Source organism: Hippocampus bargibanti, linkage group LG19 (assembly GCF_051943395.1).
Source record: "Hippocampus bargibanti isolate YZ-2025 linkage group LG19, ASM5194339v1, whole genome shotgun sequence".
NCBI lineage: Eukaryota > Metazoa > Chordata > Actinopteri > Syngnathiformes > Syngnathidae > Hippocampus > Hippocampus bargibanti.
This window is the reverse complement of record NC_142752.1, coordinates 4245052-4269391: the sequence shown is the minus strand read 5'-3', so window position 1 is coordinate 4269391 and position 24340 is coordinate 4245052. Positions and strand designations below refer to the sequence as shown.

The window sequence follows — 24340 nt, the reverse complement described above, 5'->3', positions numbered from 1 at the left end:
TTCTGTATGTGACCGACACACATGTAAACAACACAACATATAAAACAGTACATGCTTTGATCATTGACATTATCACCATTTTAATGATGAATTAATCCACAAGAGGGGGAAAAATCCAGAAGATTATTTTTACCTTTTGACGTTTTTAAACAGTAGAATTCTCAATATTTGCAGGTGGCAGAAAAATGACTGTCGCTTGCCTGAACTGAAATGAAAAACTTAACTGTATTTGTAGAGCACTTGTTACATTACGTTGCTTAGCTACAATTGGAATGTCACCATCATCCCTACTTCGCAGGTGGTGCCTCAAAATCCAAGAATACTATCTAAGACTACAGTATCTACTTTTTCATTCATGTTTCTCAGTTATCTTTGTGTCTTAACACCTGTCATATGCTTTCCCTTTGAAAAAGTCGACAAACACAAGTTAATGAGTTAAAAACTACATTTCCCACACGCCCTTGCTATCATACACGTTAAACACGCCGAGGAACCTTAAAACAGAATTGGGCCAATCGTCTACAGTTATTCCATAAACAGGAAAGAATCCCCATACATGTTTAGAAGTGTTTTATGAATCGTTTTTAAACGTGAAAGCACCAAGAACGACAGACTATTTACGACTTGGCCAGAAAGCGGTACGGATGAATGGTCCCAGGAGAGACTGGGGGAGTTACAGAGGCGGATGTTTGACGACACCCGCGAGGGGCCGACAGCCAACGGTAAAGCAATCGACATGTATAAGCGTAACGCATCGGGGTGGTTAAAAATATCAATTTTAATCAATGTTACGGCGACATGTGCACGAAACATTACCGTCGATGCTAGTACGCACACACGCGTTTCAGCGTGGGCAGTAGAGGTGAGCACGTTAAAAAGCCACCCCCGCCCCAAAAAATAATAAGAAATAATTATAAATCACTAGAAACGTTTAAACGATTGCTAAAGCATGTAACGTGCTAACAGATGCTGCCTAAACACCCATTTCATTGAGTCGACAGGGACTCATCACGTGATTTAAATGGTAGCCCAAAAACAAAAAATATATACCTTTTTAAAAATCCCGATTGAAATATATGCAAACGTTCCAATACGGCCTCTGGGCTTAGTTTCCCCCTCAAAAATTAATTCCAGTATTGCAAGCCTCCAGCAAACAAAAAATCTCCAGCAGACGAGTCCTCAGAAAATCTGGCTCAGGCGCAGAGGGAAGGCGTGTCAATCATCCCTATATCCCGCCCCATTGTGCAAAAAAATGGCCGCGTATCTCTTCGCCATTTGTTGAAGATGATTACTCTTTGATTGGTCAATTGCATTGGAGGGAGCGGTCAACCCGGATGTTTAATTTCTACTGTGGTGTTCTGGCACCATCTAAAGGAAATGCTTAGTGACTGCAATGCATTGACGCGTATTTCACAACACAACTGATCTTCACGAGACTTCTTCCCCTCTCACGCACGCGCGAACACACACATGTACCCACATCCAGATTACAGGAGCTCACGTAATTGGTTTATAGTGGAAGGCAAGTTTATATCCACGAAAGATGAGAATACAAACAAGCAAAAAGACGATGTCACGATTACCGGCATATGATAATGCATTTGATCAGCCGCAGTGAAGAACTGCAATCATTTTCCATATTTATCATCTTATCCATACTGTATATAAAACACAAATTATTTTTTTCCCTTTATTTCTTGCAGCGGACTCACCGTTTGTCGAGCAGCATGGATCCAGTAAGCATACACATCCAAGCATAAGGGAGAGAAAGGGGCAGAAATTAGACATCGGTAGGTTTAAATGTAAAAAAAGTGACCCAGGTCCAATGTTTGGGTTGAAATTAATATTTAGCAATTATGTTTTTGGGTCTAGGGTAACATTATTTTGAGTTTGTTAGCGATTGGAGTTATTAGGATCTCTAGTGAAGTACAAAAAGCTAAAATTGTTGACCAACGCTCCACTTGCTGCACATTTGAGTTCTCAAATAGACGAACACTGTGGCGTGTCCTAAAATACTGTATATAAACATCAGCAAATTTCCCTACAAAACATACCTGCTTGTCAAAGATTCCACACAGCAAAAATAGTTCCCACACAGAGATAAAACCCTAGCACATGAGAAACTTGACTTGATCTGAAGGCAGACCAACCCACCTCTTGTCTTTTATGATCAACCCGTACGACAACACGGTAACTACACAATGAAACTGAGAAGGTTTGTACCGCAATCGACACCTAAACTGCTCCCCCCTGAGCCAGGGAAGCTCCCTCCGGTTATGCAGGAACCAGATCAAGACGGTGCATTTTCTCTTGAAGGGGGATTAACTTTGTGTTTTCCTGCGGGGCATTACCCGGACGCTGCCATCTGGACAGCCAAACATTGGCCACTCTCGTCCGAGTGCAGCCATCTCTAGAGGAACGGGCGTTTGCTGCTTGGGCCTCCTCAGAGGAATGTAGTTCTTTAGGAAAGCTTTAAAAGGCCGTAAATGTGACGGCAAACAAAATGGATTGGCCCAAGATGGATGAAGCGCTGATGATGCTGAGACATTCTGGTGCCTTGAGCTCTCTGTTTACATGAAAGAAGCTGTTTGATGGGGATTTTACTTAACTCACTTCGCAATACAAAGTGGCAGATAGGGAACAATTCTTCAAAAACGAGCATCACACTAAATATAAAACAAAGAGAATTGGGTGTTTTCTTTTAAAAATATCCAAAAAATACAAATACAATAACACCCCTGTTTTCCGCAGCACGCACCTGTTTGCTCAAGGTCAAGTTGAGTACCGTCTCACGCCTTTTATGTGTGTGCAGGTAACTCTACGCGTGAGTATCGAGTGACATGTAAGACTGCAAGAAATGCAAAGAAAAGAAAAAGACCCATGGGGGTGAGCAGTAAAGTAAAGACAGACAAATAAACCATAGTAAAACCTAGAAAGCTTGATTTTATAACTAGTGATTTTTTTTGTTAATTAATTCTGATTTGGCAGTGTATATAGTGTGTCAAATTTATTTTCACCTTCCAGGACCTTACATAAAGAAATTATATAGGAATTCGGAAATATATTTAAATTATTACATTTCTATAATATGATTGTGACTTTTTCAAATGTGGAGTTAGATAAAATGTATTATTGTTATGATTGCGGTATTTTTTTTTCGACAGGTGAAATTCACAAAGTGTCCGCACGATGGCGGCAAACACTAATTGCAGATCGAGCTTTTGGCACCGAAGTGGAACTTTAGTTATGTATATACGTACATGTATTCTATTTTTACTTCTAATATATTAAATTGCCCATACACAAGCTTTTGGTTTGTGTGTATTCCCCTTTACTTCCAAGGGGTTTGTGATCGTTTATAACGTTATTACTTGGAAGTCAACATTGACCAAAATTGGATCTCAAAAATACTCGATTGAGGATCATTTTTAAACATTTGTGGATGCGGGTCGTTTGAGGCTGCATGTTTGCAATATTTAACACTTCTAACTTAATTTCAGATAAAAAAAAAACGTCTCAATTTGGACATCTGTGTTTAAAGGGGTTTAAAAGGAAGGATTTGCTTTTACCACAATGTCAAGAGCGTAGTCAAAGATGACGACATAAAAACTGTTACGTGAGTGAATATTGAAGCAGTTCCCTGTTTTTTTAAAGCTACTTTTCACATCAGGTTTCACTTCGGAAACAGCGTAACACAGCCACTTCCTCCATATGAGTGTTGAAGTAAAAGTAAAATTCAAGTTACGTTACGCACAACAAAAAGAGATTGACAAAGGGCAAAACAATGGTACCTTTGTTTGTTTTACAACCATACAATTATATGTTTGCACTACTGCCATCTGCCATTTGTAGTTTCAATTTTGATGTTCACAACAGGGGATCAACTGGCTCTTCTGCATTCGAAGCAGCTTTAAAGATGCCAGACAATTGCTGACCGGGTTTTTGGGTCCTCTGGCCAGGCGCCCTTGGGATGGAAGCTTCAAGGAAGTTGGAGGCCTAGAAGGTGTGGTACATCAAAGGACTCTTCAAAATAGTGACAGAATTCACACCCATTTCCATGTCTTCAATGAAGCCATGATCCATATTTAAAAAAAAATAAAGGAATTGGAGTCTACAATGAAGTTAATGTACGCATTTTAGTGAATTGTAGATGTCTCTAAGTATTGAAGTAAATAAACATATTTAGGAAAAATAGTCATATCTCAAGGTTGGATAAAAGGTCGTTTAGGGTAACGCGGATCCCGCGAATTTGCATCACACAGATACCGGGTTCAATTCCTTTCTGGATGGAGTTTGCATGTTCTACCCCGGCCTGCGTGGGTTTTCTCCGGGTACTCAGGTCTCCTCCTACATTCCAAAAATATCCATGGCAAACTGATTAAACACTCGAAATTGTCGCTAGCTGTCCTAGAGGGCGGATGGTTGTTTGTCTCTTCGTCCCCCATGATTCGGTGGCAACTGGTTCAGGGTGTCCCCCTGCCTACTGTGCAAAGACCGCTGGGATAGTCTTAAACTCCATCTGAGAATAAGTGGATCAAAAAATGGATGGACGATCAAATTTTGTGTGTGTGTGTGTTCCTGCGTGTGTGCGCGCTCGTGTTGTTTATGTGTACGCGCAGGCGCCTCTTTGCCGGTCTTGCACTTTGTTTGTGTGCGCGCGCGCAGGCGTCTCTTTCCCGGTCACTTCCGTCTTGGCAGGGCGGATGGAGGTCGTGCACACAGCGGGCGTTTGACTTTCTTGTTGATGGAGTTGCCGAGCTACTCACATGGCACCGGACACCTCCCCCGGGCCGGGTGTCAACTCGGCCGGCTTGTAGCGAGACCGAACGTGGGAGGGGAGTGGGGGACACCAGGCGAGGAAAAGAGACGCTTGTTTTAGTTTGCGTGGCAGTTTTTCGTGTGGCGAGCGTGACCAAGTTAGAACGCCAATTCCACATTCCTTCTTGAATGCAGCGTGATAGTATTGACATCGATAATAAATAAGTATTTATTCCACGTTGAGTCGAGTTAACGCAAAAAAATCCTACCGGAGGCGTCTTTAAGAGACATCTCGTAAGGTAAGACATTTGAATGCAATAATAACCACTTGTAAGTAAAATGTTGCTTTTTTTAAAGATGTAACAACAGCATCCCCCCAATACTAACGTCGTTCTAATTTTCACACGTTTCATTTTTTTTAACAATTTCAACTCGTTGTGCAGCTCAAACAATGCTCACTTTGTCCACACATATCACGACCCAAGATTAATTAAAATACTACAGCCATTTCAGTGATGATAAAAAAAGATGTAGTTTTATTTTGAAAATGTGCGTCTGTTTATTTTGAATGACATCGTACTATATGCACACTTTGAATTTTCAATCTCACTAGTTTGACTCTAAAGAATATATTTTTTTGTACACAAAATTCACAACTACAGTACAATTTAGACACATTTCCAGCAAAAACGGTATTTTCAATAGTTTCCCCTTTCAATAGTCTAAAGATGGAAATTGCAAATATAGACACCTAATATTTGATTTTCATATGATTAAATCTTAAGTCAACCGAAAGCCTTTGCTGACATTGCAGTCAATATTTGGATATGCAATATTCGTCTGCCTTCAAGGCATCTGAATGGCAATGACTGGAGAGCCTCCCCCAAAGCAGAATATTTATTTCGGGATAAATTGCAAAATATCGTGTTCGGGTCCATCAAGTGTATTGCTTGTCAATAATTCCAGTACCTGTCAACATAAGAAGTTTTGTCTGAGACTAAACTTCTTGAGAATGAATGAATGAATAAATAAATAAAATATAACCCCAAACAAGTACAACTGTGACATTCTGCTCAGAGCTGCGATGGACTTGTAAACAATCCACATTCCACTTATTTCTCTCGGTCGCCATCTCCGTTCTCCCTATTCTAGATGTTCCTATTAGGTTTTTGGAGAATCCATGCAATGAATCATTGGAATATTTCCCTTGAACTGTTTTGCCTCCCCCAGCCCTCCCATTCTTTCCAGGAGGAAAGCGCTGGGTGTTTATTCCCACTTCTCAAAGCGGAAGAACATCCCTAGGGCAATTTATTTATTTATTTCTTTATTTATTTGCCCCCATATGATGAGAATACCAGCATGATTTTAGTGAGTTTTTTTGAAAGGCTTCTTCACATACGTGATGGTTGCCCGGTGATGAGTTGCTGTGTGTTGATACAGTCGGAACTTCAAAGTAGCACAAGATGAATTCCAGGTGGAACCTTTCTACATATTTGACAGACTGCAATATTTCATTTACCGCATAACTAAGAGTCCATCGCCTGAAGCTCAACACACATAGGCGGGGGTGAGGGGGGCAATGTGGTTGCATATGACTGAACTGGATAAATATTGTTATGTTTTACAAACATCATTAAGTGAAATGTACAGACTCTCTGTCTCAGAACTGCACCGCAGCTTTTATAACCCAAATTATGGACATACTGTACCAATACAGAACATACAGTCGAGGTAGGACGGGACTGGTTATTTTATTTATTTATGTATTTTTTTGCGGGGTGTCATATTTTGATTCCAAAGCGCATACTACAAATCTCTTTTTAAAAACATTTTGAAACCTGTTTCCTCGCCTTCCTTCTCCACCCGCCACCCCACCCCCAAGTCAGAACAATGGTATCTTTTATTTTAGGGCTCATGACTTCAGGAATGATCTCCGTCTCTGACGCACTTAGCAATGGATGGAAAATTCTGGGCCATCTCTGCTGTTTAGGGAACATTTGAATTTGTTTCCTCTTCCAGTGAATTGTCTGTCATTAGATAGATATATATTTTTTTGTGTCAACAGGCATGATTTCTCCCTCGACTGACCCTTGAAGCCGTTCACCTGCCTCCATTTTAAGGGGAACTAGTCTGATGTTCACCCAGCCTTCAGGGCCATTGGCCTTGCCCCCGGGATGGCAGCATTTGTCCTAAACCGGAACGTCTTCGCAATCATGAACGGGTGAGTGAACACCTCCTATTTGGAATCAAAACACCTAATATGCATTTCCCGCTTATTGAATATTGATCAGCGTCTTAGTTTGAAATCACTGATCAGTGAATGTATTCATCCTTTTTCACAGGTGGAAGTTCAAAGTACAACTACAGTAGAAAGTCGATTTTAAACATGTGCCCTTAACTCTGCGACATGTTTCCTCTCCCAACAGTGGTAATCAATTTCACATCCGGCAAGGTACCATTGGTACCAACTCCCGAGATAGTCGCAGTACCGCCGGCCAACCAGCCCTGCGAGTTCCAGATCAGGGCACCTACTGCCAGCTGCTGGTTGGATCGTCCTACAGCCCAGCCAACCCTCAGGTACCGAAAACAGATTGTTAGGAACAAGATTAGGATTGGATTCGCCTTTAATAGTCTCGTAGTGGAGAAATTTACATTTCACAGCAGCAAAGTGATGAAAGTAAGAGGAAAGAAAGGAAGAAGTAGAAAAACAAAATACAGGAGCTGCTGTAAAGGCAGCCACTCTCGCGGGTCCATCTTGAAGTCAAAACAACAAAATAATATGACAACACAAAGACACAGTCATTAAATCGTAAGCACTTTCTCCACTGTCTTTATTGTAGATGTAGATGAAAGAGGAGAGGATCAAAGCGTCCTTTTCACCAGTGCATCAGGGACGTCATGGTGAAATGTGCGCGTCTGCTACAAGCTAAATGTTGAAAGCAAACATGAAACTGTAGTATCCATTGGCGAAAAGAGATTAATAATAATACAATTAATTTCTAAGCGCCTTTTTATACTCTCAAGGCCACTTTACAATCACAGGATACGTTTCTCTGTGGGTGAGCAGCGGCAGCCACAGGCGCCAGCGTTCACTCAATCCGGAATAACTCAAATCGACAGAAAGCTAACTAGCTAGCTAATAGCTAGCTTGCTAATACATAGCTTGCTAATACATAGCTAATAGATAGCCAGCCAGATAGCTAGCTAGATAGCTACTACGCTGATAGATAGCTAGATAGGCTAGATAGGCAGCCAGCTCGCTAGACAGCTAATAGATAGCTAGCTAGGTAGCCAGCTAGATAGCCATCTAGGTAGCCAGCTAGATAGCTAGCTAGATAGCCAGCTACTTAATTCCTAAATTATAGTGTGACGCTCTGAAAGTTATTTGTTGTTAGCGAATCGAAAATGAATCCCGTGAAATCGTGATTTTGAAACGTGAATGATATAGCGTTGGCATTTTTATCCCTTATACGACACAATCACAGAAATTTAGCAACTAGCAAAACGAATACACATGTTAATGTGTAGTTGTATTGTCTGTAAGATAAGAATCTGTTTTAAATTAAATGTATATTGTCTCACATCTCCTGTCCCACGTAAATCCGCTTCGATTCCAAACTGCGGCCGTTCCACATCGGCAACTCAAAAGTGACAAAAGAAAAAAAACAAAAACAACAAAAAAAAAAAAACCAAAATCAGGTGTACTTAATAAAATTGCCCATGTGTGAACAGACGAGCCTCACAAGGACACCGGCTCACCCTTTTGTGTTCCCGCTCTCGCCTGGCCCGACCTCCCGGGTTCGCTCTCCGTCACCTCGGTCCCCGGAGCTCCTCGGGGTGAACGTGGGCCAGCGGGTTCGAAGACTCAGCTCACCCGGCGCCGGTGAAGAACAGAAGGAGTTCTTGGGAGGCGGAGGAAAAGAGCGGAGACGCCAAACGCAGCTGCTGCAGATTCATAAAGAGCTGCAGAACGTGGAGGTGAGCCGGGGAACGGATTAGGGCATTCACATGTAAAATGCGTCTTGAGTTAAGAATTTTATTTCTAGAAACAATTCATTTTGTAAATCGAGGTACCACTATATAGCTAATCCAGATTCATGCTAATGTGAAGGGATGACGAGAAACGCCATGGGATTTGCTCCCGATTCCAGTTTGCCTGGCGGGATTTTAAGCAACCAACGATGGAGCTGCAGATAGACGATACAACAATACTCACTGACATGTTTTCTTTATCCTCTGCAAAAAAATCTTTTATGAAAAGAGTTTACGGTAATAATCACAATAATAATCATGTATTTTGTTTTTCTACTTTCATTCCTTTCATCACTTTGCTGCTGTGAAATGTAAATTTCTCCACTGTGAGACTAATAAAGCCATATCCAATCCAATAATAATAATAGTAAGCATAATAGTAATAATAGTAATAATAATAGTAATAATAATGATCATAATAATGGTCATAATAACGATCATAATAATGATCATAATAATGATACTACTACTACTATTACTGCTACTATTAATAATAATAATTTAATGATATTGATAATAATGATCATAATAATGATACTACTACTAATAATGATAATAATATAATAATAATAATAATAATAATAATAATAATAATAATAGTAATAATAATGATCATAATAATGATCATAATAACGATCATAATAATGATCATAATAATGATCATAATAACGATCATAATAACGATCATAATAATGATCATAATCATGATAATACTAATACTACTACTACTCCTAATAATACATTTCTGGCATTCGCGCAAACTACTACTACTACTACTATTACTACTACTACTACTACTACTAATAATAATAATAATCATGATCATAATAATGATCATAATAACGATCATAATAACGATCATAATAATGATAATACTAATACTACTACTACTCCTACTACTACTACTACTACTACTACTACTACTACTAATAATAATAATAATAATAATGATACATTTCAGTGATGGCTTGTGGAAAAAGCACTTTGAAAAAATGTCACTTAACCTTCGTTCCTCTGTGTGAGTTGCAGGTCAAGGGCAAAGTGGGCATTTTCGAAGCGCACATTTCTGGCATTCGCGCAAAGTCGCTCACCAGCGAGCTCCAGTGCAGCCCTCGATCTCCAAGACGAATAGCGGGCCAAGTCCCGCCTCCTCCCAACCGTGGCAGGGCAGCCTTCAAATGCTCAATGACCCAAGCCCGCCAGAGTCAAGTTCCTCCCGCTCTCCAAAATGGGAGAGAAGGCGAACACCAAGCAGTGCACGGAGAAATCAAGGGGGGAGAAAATTGCCTTGTTAGAAGAAGCGACGACGAGGCGACATTGTTGCTTGAAAACGGCTGCCATTCAGAAACAATAGAAGCGCCGCGGTCAGATGGACCACTCCTCGTCCAAGGTCCCCGGGAGACCTTGGAGGCGCCTTCAGCCAAAGATGGAAGGATAAAAGAGGACAGCGGAGTGAAGGAAAACAAACAAACACCGGGAGATGACGGAGATTCAAAGGAGGGAGAGTTGAGCGCCAGACAGCAGTCGGGTCCTGAGGTGCCGTTGCGCACAGAAAGCGACATGTTGGGCTCCCGGTCGGATGCATTGAAATCAAAGCCCGTCCTTCCCTCCATCCCCGCCGTCATCATCACCGACCACGGCCTAGAAAGCCACCCTCAAACCCCCGCTGACTCCGCCTTCGACCGGGCGATCACCCCGAGTCCCTCTTCGGCGCGCTCCCTCAGGAAGCTGTCTTCATCTTCCGCCTCCTCGGCTGGCTTTTCGTCCTCTTGGGAAGAGTCGGAAGAGGATATTTCCGACACTGAAAGAGGAGGGCACCTTCTCACCCCGGCGCAGCTGACCTCGCGACAGAAAGCGGTAAGTATGACGGGGTACCAATCCCGTATGTTGCCGTAGCGACATTTTCAAATGCTAACATATACAAATAAGAATCAAAAAGTTGCACATTGTTTAGCTACTATGCTAATGGTGACTCAAATCCTTGAAATTTGGTGAAATTACTCCCAAAAAAAGTCTGTTCGGGCAGTAGACGGGGGACACCCTGAACCGTTTGCCAGCCAATCGCAGACGAAAAAACAGCCACACTCACCCCTCACACCTGCAGACAGTTTTTGAGTGTTCAATCAACCCACCGCGCATGTTTTCGGAATGTGCGAGGAAACCCGAATACCTGGAGAAAACCCACACAGACACATGGAGAAGATGATGACTCCACATAATTTGACAACATCCAACAGTCTAAACACAACCGTGTGATTCATATCACGTCGGTAGAATATTAGTTAGAATGCTAAATCTACGTATTTATTTGTCTATCTGATGGGGCGGCCATTTTGTTAGTCTCTGTCGACTGAAAATGAAATGTGGCAAAATGGCCGCCCCGTATAAATGGATGATAACGGATTGATTTTACTGCTTAACTCGAGACATTTTGTCAGTATTGTTGTGCGTAGTAGTATTCATTCGAGGATTAAAAATGAAGTTATTTTAGTCGTGATATTTTTTTTTTTATTAATCGATTGATTAATCGGTTATTTGAGTTTTATTCCGCCTAATATCAAACAAGCCGTGTGCCTTCAAAAATCAAATCTCACCCCGTTCTGGTCACTCTAAACTCCTTTTACACAAGAAACAGCCAGAAACAAACAAAAGTCTCAAGCAGAAAGCGCTTCCGGCTCGGCCCAGATATGCCAATTTACCGGAAAGGCAGTGTGAGTAATGTTAAAACAAATTGATTAGTAAATCATGGCAGTTTTTTTTTCTTTGTAGCTTAGCAGCTGGCAAAACACTGAACCAAAAATAAAATGACAGTCAACCCAATTGTGAGATTTTGAAACCAAAACCAACAGTAGATGGAAATTGGGAAATGCTACTTAAACGTTGACTTAAATCGTATTTTTGCTACTTTCTTGAACAGAAATGTGTGGACTCAACAATAGCGTGACACGCGTGAGTTAAAGTGGGTGTCGAAAATGGATGTGGTGTCTTGGGTTGCAATTTGTTTATTTTGGTTAATGGATTTGAATGACGGCTTACGATTTCTCTTTGCATATTTCCACTGCTATGTTAACTCATTCACTGTATTTATTCGGGAATTGAAAATATGACATGGAGCGCCATTACCGAATGTGTTCGGGGTTTTGATTTTTCTTGCGGGGGCTTGCCAATAAAGCGCTAGTCAGACCTCTAACAATCTTTTTTTGCCCTTCCACGAGTGGGCAGCATTTGCCTTTTGTTCAGCTGTCCCCATTTCAAGCTCAGATAACTCCAGACTGATATAACTTAGGAATTAACTTTTTTTTCTGGTGAAACAAGAGAGTTTAAGGTTTCTTACGCTGCATTGAATTTTTATGTAGTCCTAAAACTTAATATTCTGTGGTTCCTGGAATTTGAGTGAAAAAGACAAAAACCCTGCAACTGGAGCGGACACATTTTTGTACGTCTGGCAGTGAATGAGTTAAAAAAAAAGTGAGGATCCTTCTGCGTGAATCCTTTTCAAACTCAATTAGACACCAACGCCAACACCGAAATTCCGATCGTTGAGTGCCCACCTGTAGCTCGTCTGACGAAACCTAGAAAGAGCCGTACCGACATGCACCGACATATTAGCTATGCTTGATTGTGCAAGCGGTATGTGGCGCCAGGCCAAGCAGGCAAAGCGCCTTGATAGCAAGACAGAACGCCGCTTACGGTTCATCTGATGGAAGAAACGCCCCCCCCCCCCCCCCCCCAAAAAAAAGAAAGTAAAAATAAAAACATCCTACTTTACCGACATTAAGCGCCTTCAACGTTCATTTGGCTTTTTCACATAACGCCCGCTTTCAGGCCCGACTGGTCTAGGCTGAAATATAGAACGCAACCTTATTTAGACACAACCTGGCTCACCTTTTGAGTCCTCCGGGCATGACTCCAATATGGGAAAGGCACACGTGTCCCGCAAATGTTATTATAGTCGGAACATAATTGGCAGCTGACGAAGCGCCTGAACAAGTTCATCATCAGACGTCGGCTTGGGCCCAGATTACATCAGCAGCCATTTTTTTTGTTTTGTTTTGTTTTGTTTCAAATGCGCCCGAAGACACGGTAGTCCAATGGAATGTTTGTACACAACCTTCTTGTAACAAAAGGAGGAAGTTTCCATAAACACAGCATGACAAGTAAAAAAGAGAACAAAAATCCCAGTTCACACGCTTTTGCCCAAATGAGCAAATAAAAAAATGTGATTAGCATGCCAGACCAATTGTCGTCAATATCATTTCAAAGTGATCCGAAACTATCTTTTAAATACACGTTGGGTGGATAGTCGTGATTTTAAAATCAGAGATACGCAAAGCAGAAGCTTTGCGTATGTTTTTTTTAGCGTTTTAAAGGTTTTTCAGTTTGAAGATAAGTTTTCAAATGTAAAGCCATACAGGCTATAAAACAGCTAGCTATAGCTTTATTTATTTGTGTATTTATTTATGTATTTATTTATTTATTTATTTATTTATTATATATTTTTAATTGTATAATATTTTAAGTGTTGCTGGGGAAACTTGAACTGTCCTTATTTGTCATAGTTCAACACATTATTAATCAATAACAATAAATAATTACATAAAATGATGGTCTGCCCAATGAAAAAGAAAACATTGGCTATCATTTGACATCAATTTTCAAATTTTACAAACATACATACTTTTTTTCTTGCAAAATGACACATTCTGGACGCAACTCAAACAGTACATTATTTTATTCATTTGACGTTTTTATATCTTTAAACTCATTTTCTGCCAGACTATGTGCAAAAATGTGTCCACTCCAGTGCCAGGGTTTTTGTCATTTTTCACTCAAATTGCAGGACCTACAGAATATTGAGTTTTAGGATGACATAAACATTCAAGGCAGTGTAAAAAAACTTTGTTTTTTCATCAGAAAAAAAGTTTCCTAAATTATATAAGGTATGGAGTAATCTGAGCTTGAATGCTGCCCTCTTGTGGGAAGGAAAACCATTGTCAGCGGTCTGACCAGCGCTTTATCGGCAACACAAGAAAGACTAAAACCCGAACAAATTTGTCATGCTTTTCAATTCCCGAATAAATTCAGGAATGACAGTGAATGAGTTAAATAATTGTGAATTAATTTATTGTTACAATTTCATTCTATCAAATGTGAACATTTATATTGGCCACTGTAACAATTACAATCGTGGTTTTTTTTTATAACAATGACATTCGTCACAAAGGCTGCACCCAAAGATTCTACCCCGGAAAACAAACACACCCTGACTGACACAACATCTTGCAGACGCGACAACTGTCAAGAAGTGGGACACACACACACACAAAGCAAAACAAAACACACGCTGCACTGTGTGCACCGCAAATGGAAAATGTTCACTACCACAGCGGTCCGTTGCTTGGCAACCCCGTGACGTCAAACTGAGTTTCCCTCTTACAGCTGTGTGCGCGCGCGGGCCCATGAGTGTGTAACCCTTAACCGTGACTGCGCCGTAGAGGGAAACACCAGTCCATAGATCATAAATAACGCTGCCCATGTCGAGATGTTTCGCAATGTGGCTATCAAAATGTGCACAAACCTAGCATGGGAACGGCATTTTTGTCAAATTGGCCGTTCACAAAAAAAAAATCACAATTTTTTTTAATGTATTTTTTTCTGGGGGCTGGACCACACACACACACACACACAGAGGCGCGTTCTAATTTTAACCGCGCGTGTGAGAAGTAGTCGGAGTGTGTGCCTTTCCTCCCTACTCTCAAACTTTGTAGACATTGTTTGGCTCCTTGCAAGAACTGGTGGGGTCCGATAGTGGCATCGTTGTTTCCTCCTGCTTGAAAGCATAAATCGCATTCTGGTTTTAATTTTCTATTTGTTTTTAAAAAATATCTTCATTCATATTCTGAAAATAATGAATTTGGTGATTGTTTGTGTCACGGTTTGCAAGGTGGTGAAGGCGGTTGTGGATAACAAAAAAGCAGGCAGGAGGGAGCAGCAGGTTGTGTTTGACAAATTGTATTAACATAAAGTCAGCAGGAACAAAATCTAAAACATCAAAATCATCCGAGCAGTAAAATACAAAGTATCAAAGAAAACCAAGAGTAATAATCTGCCAAGATGAAACAAACCTGACAGGGTGCAGCAAACACATACAATGACCCGACACCGAATGGTTGTGCCGGGAGTCCTTTTAACTGCCACCGATTGGAACGACCAACACCGGTGCAGCTGCAGGCGGGGCCGACAGCGCTATCCGTTGGTCGCCAACCTGAACGTGACAGTCTGCCACTGATTGGAACGACCAACACCTGTGCAGGCGCAGGCGGGGCCGACAGCGCCACCCTTTGGTCGCCAACCAGATCGTGACAAACTCAAATAAATGAAAAAGATAGCTAGCTAGCTAATAGATAGCCAGCTAGCTAGCTAATAGATAGTAAGCTAGTTAGCTACCAGATAGTAAGCTAGCTGGTTAGATAGCTAATAGATAGTCAGCTAGCTGGATAGATAGATAGTAGATAGCTAATAGATAGCTAGCTAGCCAATGTAAGCCGAACCTGCAGAATCAAAATATTTAAATATGATAAATCTAAGTTTGTTTTTTTTTGGGGTCACGAAAACTCATTTTCTGCTAGTGTTAACAATAGAAACCTAAAAAAAAGTGTTAGCGTGTCCATGTTACTGATTTTATAGATTATATTTTTATTTTATATTGATTTATATCGGGCTTTAACAACAACTGAAGCTGTAAGAAAGCACTAACATCAAAAAAGGGAAATTCTGCCCCCTTGTGGGAAGGAAAAACTTTGCCAGAGGTCTGATCAGCGCTTTACCAAATACGGGAATGGCAGTGAATGAGTTAATAGTACAACCACAGTCTCCCCTGATTATACCATCATCTCCACATGGTCAAATATTGAGGAAAAATGCCCAATCAGCATTTTTTTAGATGACTGGATCTGAATAAATGAATACTAGGCTACGTCATGCTAATGATGTACAGTGAGACCTCAACTTATGAACTTAATTGGTTCCCAGACAGAGTGTGTAAGGCGAAAAGTGTGTATCTCAAAAAAATAATTCCCATAGGAAACCATTAAAATGGGAATAATCCGTCCCCGGGTTTCCATAAAATATACTTTTCAACAAAAAAAGCCTTAAAACTACACACAACATACCTTATTCTATGTATAATAAATGTGATATTGTATTGTAATGAAAGAAATACACTGCATTGTATCATAAAGTCACTTGGCGTTGGAGGTCGAAGGTCAAAGGGAATTGCTGTTTGGAAAGAGAGGCGCATTACATGACGACTGTAATTAAAGAAATAAACTGTGCTGTAAAATAAAGTTTTATTTACTTTTTTGATGGTCGTTGATGGCTTATGGAAGGAGAGTCACCTTCCATAAGGACTGTTGGTAACTTAACCTCTGGTGCTGTTCGGTCGTGTGCTTCCGCCGAAGATCACTCCGCCAGCCGTGGTGGGTGTGTATTATGAAAATAGTGCTTATTATAAGGTTTAGTTTTCATAAATTTGACGTTTGTAAGACAAAAAAATTGTAAGTTGAGGTGTTTGTAAGTTGAGGTCTCACTGTACTTGGTCATTCTCCCTACTTCATTTTTGCTCTTTACGTTTGTTTACAGAGGGAAAGGATGTGGAAAATACTGTGGTTGAGGCAAAGTGGCATCCCCACCTCACTCACCCCCCCACCACCACCCCCCTTCACTTCCTGTCGGCAAGAAGTTCCTCTGCTTACCATTTCCCCCCTCTCTCTCTTTCCGTGTCTCTCTCTCTCTCATTATTGCAAATGTTGTGTTTTCTGGTTTGTCATCCAGCCAGTCTGGTGTTCCAGATAATCTTAATTTCTCATTTTAGATAATTCCATACTGTGCAGTTAATTAAAAAAAAAGGCCCACAAAAAAACATGTTTGGTATTTCAGTGTGGAAAGGGACACCATTAATCATCTTTCTAATGATCTACAATGCAGATGTTGACCTTGTGAATAGCCTCAACATCAATTCCTGTAGACTCATTGTCTCTTATTTTGGAATCCTGATTATCGTGATGAACTCATTCCATACCAGATGTTTATGATATTACCACGTTGGATCAAGGACATGAAGATGGAAATCCATTCACTGGGTTTTCCATCATTGTCGTGACCGACCTGCGCGCAGGTTTGCATGTCCAGATTGCCGGTGGCTAGTTTTGACAATCAAATGATATGCGGTTGTTTATCGCCCTTGCTAGTAAGGAATTTCGGGTAGTGGATGGATGATTAGAGGCTTGCAGAGAAACGTAATGCACTCCATAGATAGTCATAGTTTAATCCAATAAATTTCCAAGCAGGTCCACATGAGCTCTGACATCACGCGTGGTCCATCTTTGGTCCTCGTGTCCTCAACCTCGTCTTTTCGTGACTTAAAATTCAAGATGCATACAGTAAATCATATTGTTTATAAGATGGTTGTGCACGTGTGGAAGGGAGAGCCCTTGGAAAGACGTCAGAAATGTATTTTTATTTATTTTTTGGGTGGTTTCCAAAAGAAACTTCGGACCCTCTGGTGTCAGGGGGTCACCATGTTCTGGAAATATAAAGTGGTTGTGTGGGAGAAGCATTGGTCGGGGACACCCAGCTGCTTGTCTGTGTGTGTGTTTCAAGTGTTTGGTCAGTCATTCCATAAAGATTAAAGTCGGAAAAAAGTAGTAAATCCCCAGAAGTTTGTTTCCATGGCGATCTCCTAAAAGCTGTGGTTTAACTGAGTCTTTAGACTGGATGAATAAGCATAACACGGTGTATTGTTTTCAGAAATTTCTCTCAGGGTTGGTGAGCAGAAGCAAAATTAACGTCATACTGATCGAAATGCCCCCTTTTCCAGTCCTATTTAATTTATTTACTGCCACACGTGTGCAAAAATGTGACCAATCCAGTGACAGGGTTTTTGTCATTATCACTTCAATTCCAGGACTCGCAGAATATTGAGTTTTCGGACTACATAAATATTTACTGGAGAATATATGTATTAGCTATATGGGTATCTGGCTAGTTAGCTGGTTGTCTGGCTGGCTGGCTATCTATTAGGTATCTGCTAGCTAGATAGCTAACAGATAGCTAATTTCTATCTACTTGAGTTACTTATGGGTTGAGTGAACGCACGCACCAACATTCACTCAACCCGGAAGTATCTCAAATAGATAGAAAGCTAATATATAGCTAATAGCTAGACAGCTAGATAGCTAGCCAATAGCTAGCTAGATAGCTAATATTTAGCCAGCGAGATAGACAGCTAGCTAGATTCAATGGCCTTCAATTGAACTCTAATTTTCGCCAGTCCCGAAATTTGAATGGCTTTCACTAACTGTGTCCTATCTTGCACAGCACAAGTCATGGAAGAAGATCAAGAACATGGTTCACTGGTCACCATTTGTCATGTCCTTCAAGAAGAAATATCCATGGATACAACTAGCGGGACATGCTGGTATGTCCACACACAGACAAATTCATTTTTTTAGGCAAATTTAGCAGATTTTAAATCATTTGTGGAATAAACCAATGTCGTTTATTTGTCCGATGATGTCATTGATGGAACTATGGCAATGGAAACTAGTAAGTGGATACAAATCCCGGTTCAAGATGGGCCTTTTATAGCCTCCTAGAAGGCCATGTTGACGGTGGTTCCTGACGGGTGGCTGTCGTACGCGTCAGGGCCCTAAAAGGAAGCAGGGGCGTTATGGGGGGGAAAAAAAAAAGATGGACGTCCCTGATGTCTCACTGTGTCTCCGTTCACAGGGAGCTTCAAGGCGGGAGCCAACGGTCACATCTTAAAAGTAAGTTCAAAACATTTTGCCTGTCGTGTCCCAATCATCATCACCAAGCATATTGATCTCCACAATCTCCTTTTTAGAAACACTGCGAGTGCGAGCAGCGTTGTCTGTCCCTCCTGATGCGGGACGTGCTGTGTCCGTATGTACCCGGTTACCATGGCGACGTGGACAAAGATGGTCAAAAATACAATCAGATGGAAGACCTGCTGGCTGAGTTTGACTGCCCGTGTGTGATGGATTGCAAAATGGGCGTGAGGTAAGTGGACGGACGTGGTCTTATCGGTCATCCCCAATAAGAGGGAAGGTCCAAAACTGGATGACGTCCATCGTTGTTTACTGTCTGGCCGTCTTCCGTTTTCCTCTTCCCCTTCCTCTTTTTCCGCTACGATTTTATGCTATTTATTACGCTAATTTGGACCCACCCCCTCTCGAATTATTCCAATTCAAAGTTTTACTGTGATGACTTTTTTCTCTTCCTTAACTCATCCACTGCCAGACGATGTGCAAAAAATGTGTCCACTCCAGTGCCAGGGTTTTTGTCATTTTCACTCAAATGGCAGGACCCATAGAGCATTGAGTTTTAGGACTACATAAACATTCAATTTTACGTAAGAAACCTTAGATTCTCTTCTTTTAACAAAAAAAAAAAATAGTTAATTCCTAAATTATACAGGTCTGGAGTTATCTGAGCTTGAAATGGGAGTGGATGTACAAAATACAATACATACATATTGATTTACTGTATATAGCGCTTTAACAACAGCTGAAGCTGCAGCAAAGCACTAACATGGACACATCCCTCGCGGGAGGGAAAAACATTGCTAGAGGTCTGACCAGTGCTTTATCGGCACATCCCGTAAGAAAAACTAAAACCCGAATAAATTCGGGAATGGCAGCAAATGAGTTCATCGAGAGACTCATGACTAATAATAATAATAATAATAATAATAATAATAATAATAATAATAATAATACCTAATAATTTCTAAGCGCCTTTCAAAACTCTCAAGGTCACTTTCCAGTCACAGGATAAGTTTTTTTTCTCTGTGGGTGAGCAGCGGCAGCCACACACGCCTTTTGTTTGAGGTTTAGTTTGACAGTAAACATTAATAGGGATTGTCAAAAAAAAATTGATTGAGGAATTCTTTATCTTCCAAATTGCTGCTTGTTGTGAATATTTACTGTTAAAATGTCAGTTATTTTCAATTCATTTACCAATTCCACGAAGTATTTTAATGGTTTCGAAGAAGGCTTTTGCACTGGAATGGCCTCGGGCAATGGGCTAACGTGCTGCATTGCCATGTTTGAAGTCAAACATGTTATTTAATCACGTATGTTAGTGTCAATATCCGTTTCGCTGACTATTCATGATGGACCTGTGTAGGTTTGAAGTATTTATTTGCTGATCATATAGTTGAGGATGTTACAGTAAATGGATTAAAATACCTTCATCACATTAACCCATTCATGCACCCTGTAATCAGATCGCATGATAAGCCCCTATTTTCCCCATCATCCATTAGAACATATCTGGAAGAGGAGCTGACCAAAGCCCGCAAGAAGCCAACCCCGCGGCCGGACATGTATCAGAAAATGGTGGAAGTAGACCCTGAGGCGCCTTCGGCCGAGGAAAACGAACAGAAGGCGGTCACTAAGCCCCGTTACATGCAATGGCGTGAGACCATCAGTTCCACCGCCACGCTGGGCTTCCGGATAGAAGGAGTCAAGGTTAGTGCTCACAAAGCCCAGGATGTATACGTGTTATTTGGAGTATGTGGGGGATGTTGGATGTCCTATAGGTCTGATGATCTAACTTCCTGTTATTTTTATTTATTTATTTTTTGGTACAGAGACTTCCAGTCGAATATATAAATGGTTGTGTCTTTTTTTTGTCGTGTGAGGGGTCTGTCGGTGGCAGCTTGGTTGGCCTTTAGCATCTGGCCCTGACACACACACACACACACACACACACACACACATGGTTGCGGCTATATAAGGACATTCATGTCTTCTCTGTGGTCCGTTGCCATGACTCTGAGGGTTATCCCCAGAAACAGAGGTGTGTGTTTGTGTGTGTGTGTGTGTGTGTGTGTGTGTGTGTGTGTGTTTTTCCCGGACCTGAACCGTAAAGGCGTGGGGGGGGGGGTGATGTTGTCCCTCCAAATAGTACCTTGTTGCTCGGCAGCCACAGAACACAACGAATTCGACGAATTCTGTAGCGCTTTCGTTGCTAGCTTTCCCGACATATATCAGGGGAACACGTGACCTCAGACGGAATAAATGTCAGATCTTCAAAATAACCTCCACCGCCTTCTTCCTCCACTAATGTCCATTTGTCCTTGGGGCTCCTATTATGTCCTCCCTTTCCTTCCTCTCCAGTGTACAAAACAAGCTGGGAAATTGTGGCTCCTTATGTGTCGCAAACAATGTGGATCGTTTCACCAATGGCATGTGATAAACTTCTCAAGAGTCAGATGGAATAATTGCCTGTCCAGGAGTTCCACAGGGAACCATCCTAGAGCTCTTTTTTTAAACCTATTTCAACTGTTTAAGCTAAAAAAAAATCTACAAATTCAACATTTTGTACTCAAGTTTATTTGTACAGTGAGACCTCAACTTATGAACTTAATTGGTTCCCAGACAGAGTGTGTAAGGCGAAAAGTGTGTATCTCAAAAAAAAAATCCCATAGAAAACCATTAAAATGGGAATAATCCCTTCCCGGGTTTCCATAAAATATACTTTTCAACTAAATAAGCCTTAAAACTACACACAACATACCTTATTCTATGTATAATAAATGTGATATTGTATTGTAATGAAAGAAATACACTGCATTGTATCATAAAGTCACTTTATTTACATTTGTGATGGTCATTGATGGCTAGATGGAATGGCGTTGGAGGTCAAAGGTCAAAGGGAATTGCTGTTTGGAAAGAAAGGCGCATTACATGAGGACTGTAATTAAAGAAATAAACTGTGCTGTAAAATAAAGTTGTATTGACCTTTTTGATGGTCGTCGATGGCTTATGGAAGGAGAGTCACCTTCCATAAGGACTGTTGGTAACTTAACCTCTGGTGCTGTTCGATCGTGTGCTTCCGCCGAAGATCACTCCGCCAGCTGTGGTGGGTGTGTATTATGAAAATAGTGCTTATTATAAGGTTTAATTTTCAGAAATTTGACATTTGTAAGACGAATAGTTTGTAAGGTAAGGTGTTTGTAAGTTGAGGTCTCACTGTATATGGCTCTTATTTATCGAAGAATCTCAAAGCGCTTCAGATTTTAGCGACATTCCGAAATATTACCGTATTTATTCGAGTATAACGCACAAAATGTTCTGCCTAATAAGAACTCACAGTTTGGGTGTGCGTTATAAACGAGGCCTGGGGAAAAAAAAATATATATATATATATATATATATATATATATATATATATATATATATATAATGTTTTATCCCTTCCACGAGGGGGTAGCATTTCCATGGCTATTCTCCATAGTCGCTGTTGTTAATGTTCAGTTTTGATTCTCGGAAAGACCCGGATCACACGCATTCCTTTTTTTTTTTATTGTTGATTACCATTTCTTTAGCTACGCTTCATTTCCTTTCCTCGCCCACACTGAAACGTGAGTTAAGCACGACTGTTTGGCACAATTACCAATACCAAAAGTGAAACAACATGTTATACTGATTTTTAATTTAAAATTAGGGGTGCGCGTTATACTTGAATAAATACGGTCGAACGAAAATTGATCTTATGCTAACTTGCTAACTGTACGTTATCAACTTTTCGAGATTGGACTCTTTCAATAGTTCTGATGCAGTGTACATCCTTCTCCTCTACAGAAGGAAGACGGGACAGTTAACAGAGACTTTAAAAGGACAAAGACGCGCGAGCAAGTCATGGCGGCCTTCCGCGACTTTGTCAAAAGCGACAAGAACACATTGGTGAGTGAGACCCGAAAACCCGAAAGCAACTGGCTAAAAACTGACTGCGGAACATGTGGATGGGGGGTATGAGAGCTTGTTTTCAGCATTTTTAAAGCATTTATAAAACTCATGTGTTTTCAGAGTCTCTACCTAGCCCGCCTGAAGGAAATCAGAAGCGCCCTAGAGTTGTCACCCTTCTTTAAAACTCACGAGGTAAGCCTATTTCCATGACATGTAACGTCCTTCAGCTTTCTTGTGTAAAATTGTGTTGTCACACAGGTGATCGGCAGCTCCCTGCTGTTTGTCCATGACAGCAAAGGCAGAGCCAAAGTGTGGATGATCGACTTTGGCAAGACGATGGCTCTGCCCGAGGGTCAGCAACTCGACCATCGAGCGTCCTGGCAGGAGGGGAACCGGGAGGACGGTTACCTTTTCGGACTGGACTGTCTGGTGGATATTATTTCTGCCTTGTTGGACTCTGAAATATGAGCCGTTTTACTATTATTATTATTATTATTATTATTATTATTTAACATTTGGAAACACACACACTCGAATTTTTGCAGACGTTTGTCTGCAAAATGGGGAAAAAAAAACACTTCATCCCATATGCAGTTTAAAAAAATACGCCGACACATCTTTCGCTTTAAATAACGGCAACAGAATTAATCCAGTTGCAGATGTGGATAGTCTGTCATGGAGTCTTAGGGAAAGACTGAGAAGCAGATATAAATAACACTAAATCAATATTTGTGGTCTCACGCGAATAAAGTTGTTTATTTTTTAGGAAAAAAAGTCCTAAAACCATCATAAATTTATTGTATCATTTAAATGACCATAAATCAGCTCTATTAAGACTCTTCCTTTTAGTTTTACTGTGGTGATATGACCTTAATCTTGAAAACAATTGAGTTTTAATCTAAAAAACGGACTTTATTTATGAAAATGTGTTTTTTGAACATTTTAGTTATTTACCATTTAAAAAAAATCTCATTATAACACCATTCAAAAAATACAATTTACTTTGTAAAAATGATATCTTTATTTTAAAAGAATTCTACCTTTTCGCTCCCAGTGGATTTTTTTATGTTTTTTATTTATGCCTGAGACTTCGTCATAATCCACTCGTGCAAAAAAAATGAAGGTTAAGGAAGCCACGCCCATTCACAGGGAATATGGAACGTTGGCGCCCTCCTGTGGAAACAGGAGGAAAGACATGAAATTCAAAAAGAAGCATGCACATACAATACTGCCTTAAAAACCCGATGAAGCCTCAAACATGTTTTGGAATTACACGTCAAACTTCCACTGAGGACAAGAGAGTTTTTTGCTGTTATACTTTCAACATAATTGTTACTTAACAATACGTAACTTAATTTGTTTGGCTTGGATCCGATGTCAAAAATTTGGGGATGAAATGACCAATCTTGTTAAATGCTGTGCTTTCCTATTCTATTAATTGTGTGGATGACACAATTTTAGCGCCTGTTCAACTCCCTGAATGAGTAACCTAATTTCAACCAAGGTGCCTTTACTGACTCTGTGCACCCATCTGCCTTCACTTCATGTCTTATTTCCCTGTAATCTTAAACAAGTGCATTTTTATTCGTGTCTTAAAGCTTGTTCATCACGATGATACAGCATTTTTCCTTTAGCTGATAGCTTGGCCCTGTGGCATGCTTTTATTTGTCTCATTTCAACCTGCGCTTGAGTATTTCAGCATGTGCTAGAAAGAAAAAAATACACTGTCATGATAAAAGAAGAGTGTCTGGATGATTTTAAGGTCATCTCTGTCG

At 40.6% G+C, this 24340-nt stretch overlaps 2 protein-coding genes across 13 annotated transcripts in view; one reads left to right on the top strand and one right to left on the bottom strand.

Annotated features, from left to right (window-relative positions):
• The window catches only part of epb41l2 (erythrocyte membrane protein band 4.1 like 2), a 38638-nt gene extending 37430 nt beyond the window's left edge, over positions 1–1208 (bottom strand). For all 9 annotated transcript variants that reach the window (XM_089022688.1, XM_089022677.1, XM_089022683.1 and 6 more), the window contains exon 1: positions 1051–1208. The gene's annotated coding sequence lies outside the window, so the exon portion shown is untranslated. The remainder of the gene's footprint in view (positions 1–1050) is intronic.
• itpkb (inositol-trisphosphate 3-kinase B) lies at positions 543–23048 on the top strand. Of its 4 annotated transcripts, none has more exons than XM_089022690.1 (15): positions 543–722; positions 1704–1736; positions 2813–2898; positions 3877–4003; positions 6824–6979; positions 7185–7335; positions 8491–8736; positions 9820–10647; positions 18169–18268; positions 18580–18617; positions 18695–18870; positions 20138–20342; positions 22461–22562; positions 22686–22757; positions 22824–23048. In XM_089022690.1, exons 5-15 carry the CDS (start codon positions 6933–6935, stop codon positions 23031–23033), a joined length of 2175 nt encoding a protein of 724 aa, XP_088878816.1. In that variant the 5' UTR covers positions 543–722; positions 1704–1736; positions 2813–2898; positions 3877–4003; positions 6824–6932; the 3' UTR covers positions 23034–23048. The 4 variants fall into 4 exon arrangements, with proteins under 4 accessions (XP_088878816.1, XP_088878817.1, XP_088878818.1 ...); XM_089022691.1 differs by having other exon boundaries at positions 2752–2898; XM_089022692.1 differs by lacking the exon at positions 1704–1736.
• The last annotated feature ends 1292 nt before the right edge of the window (positions 23049–24340 follow it).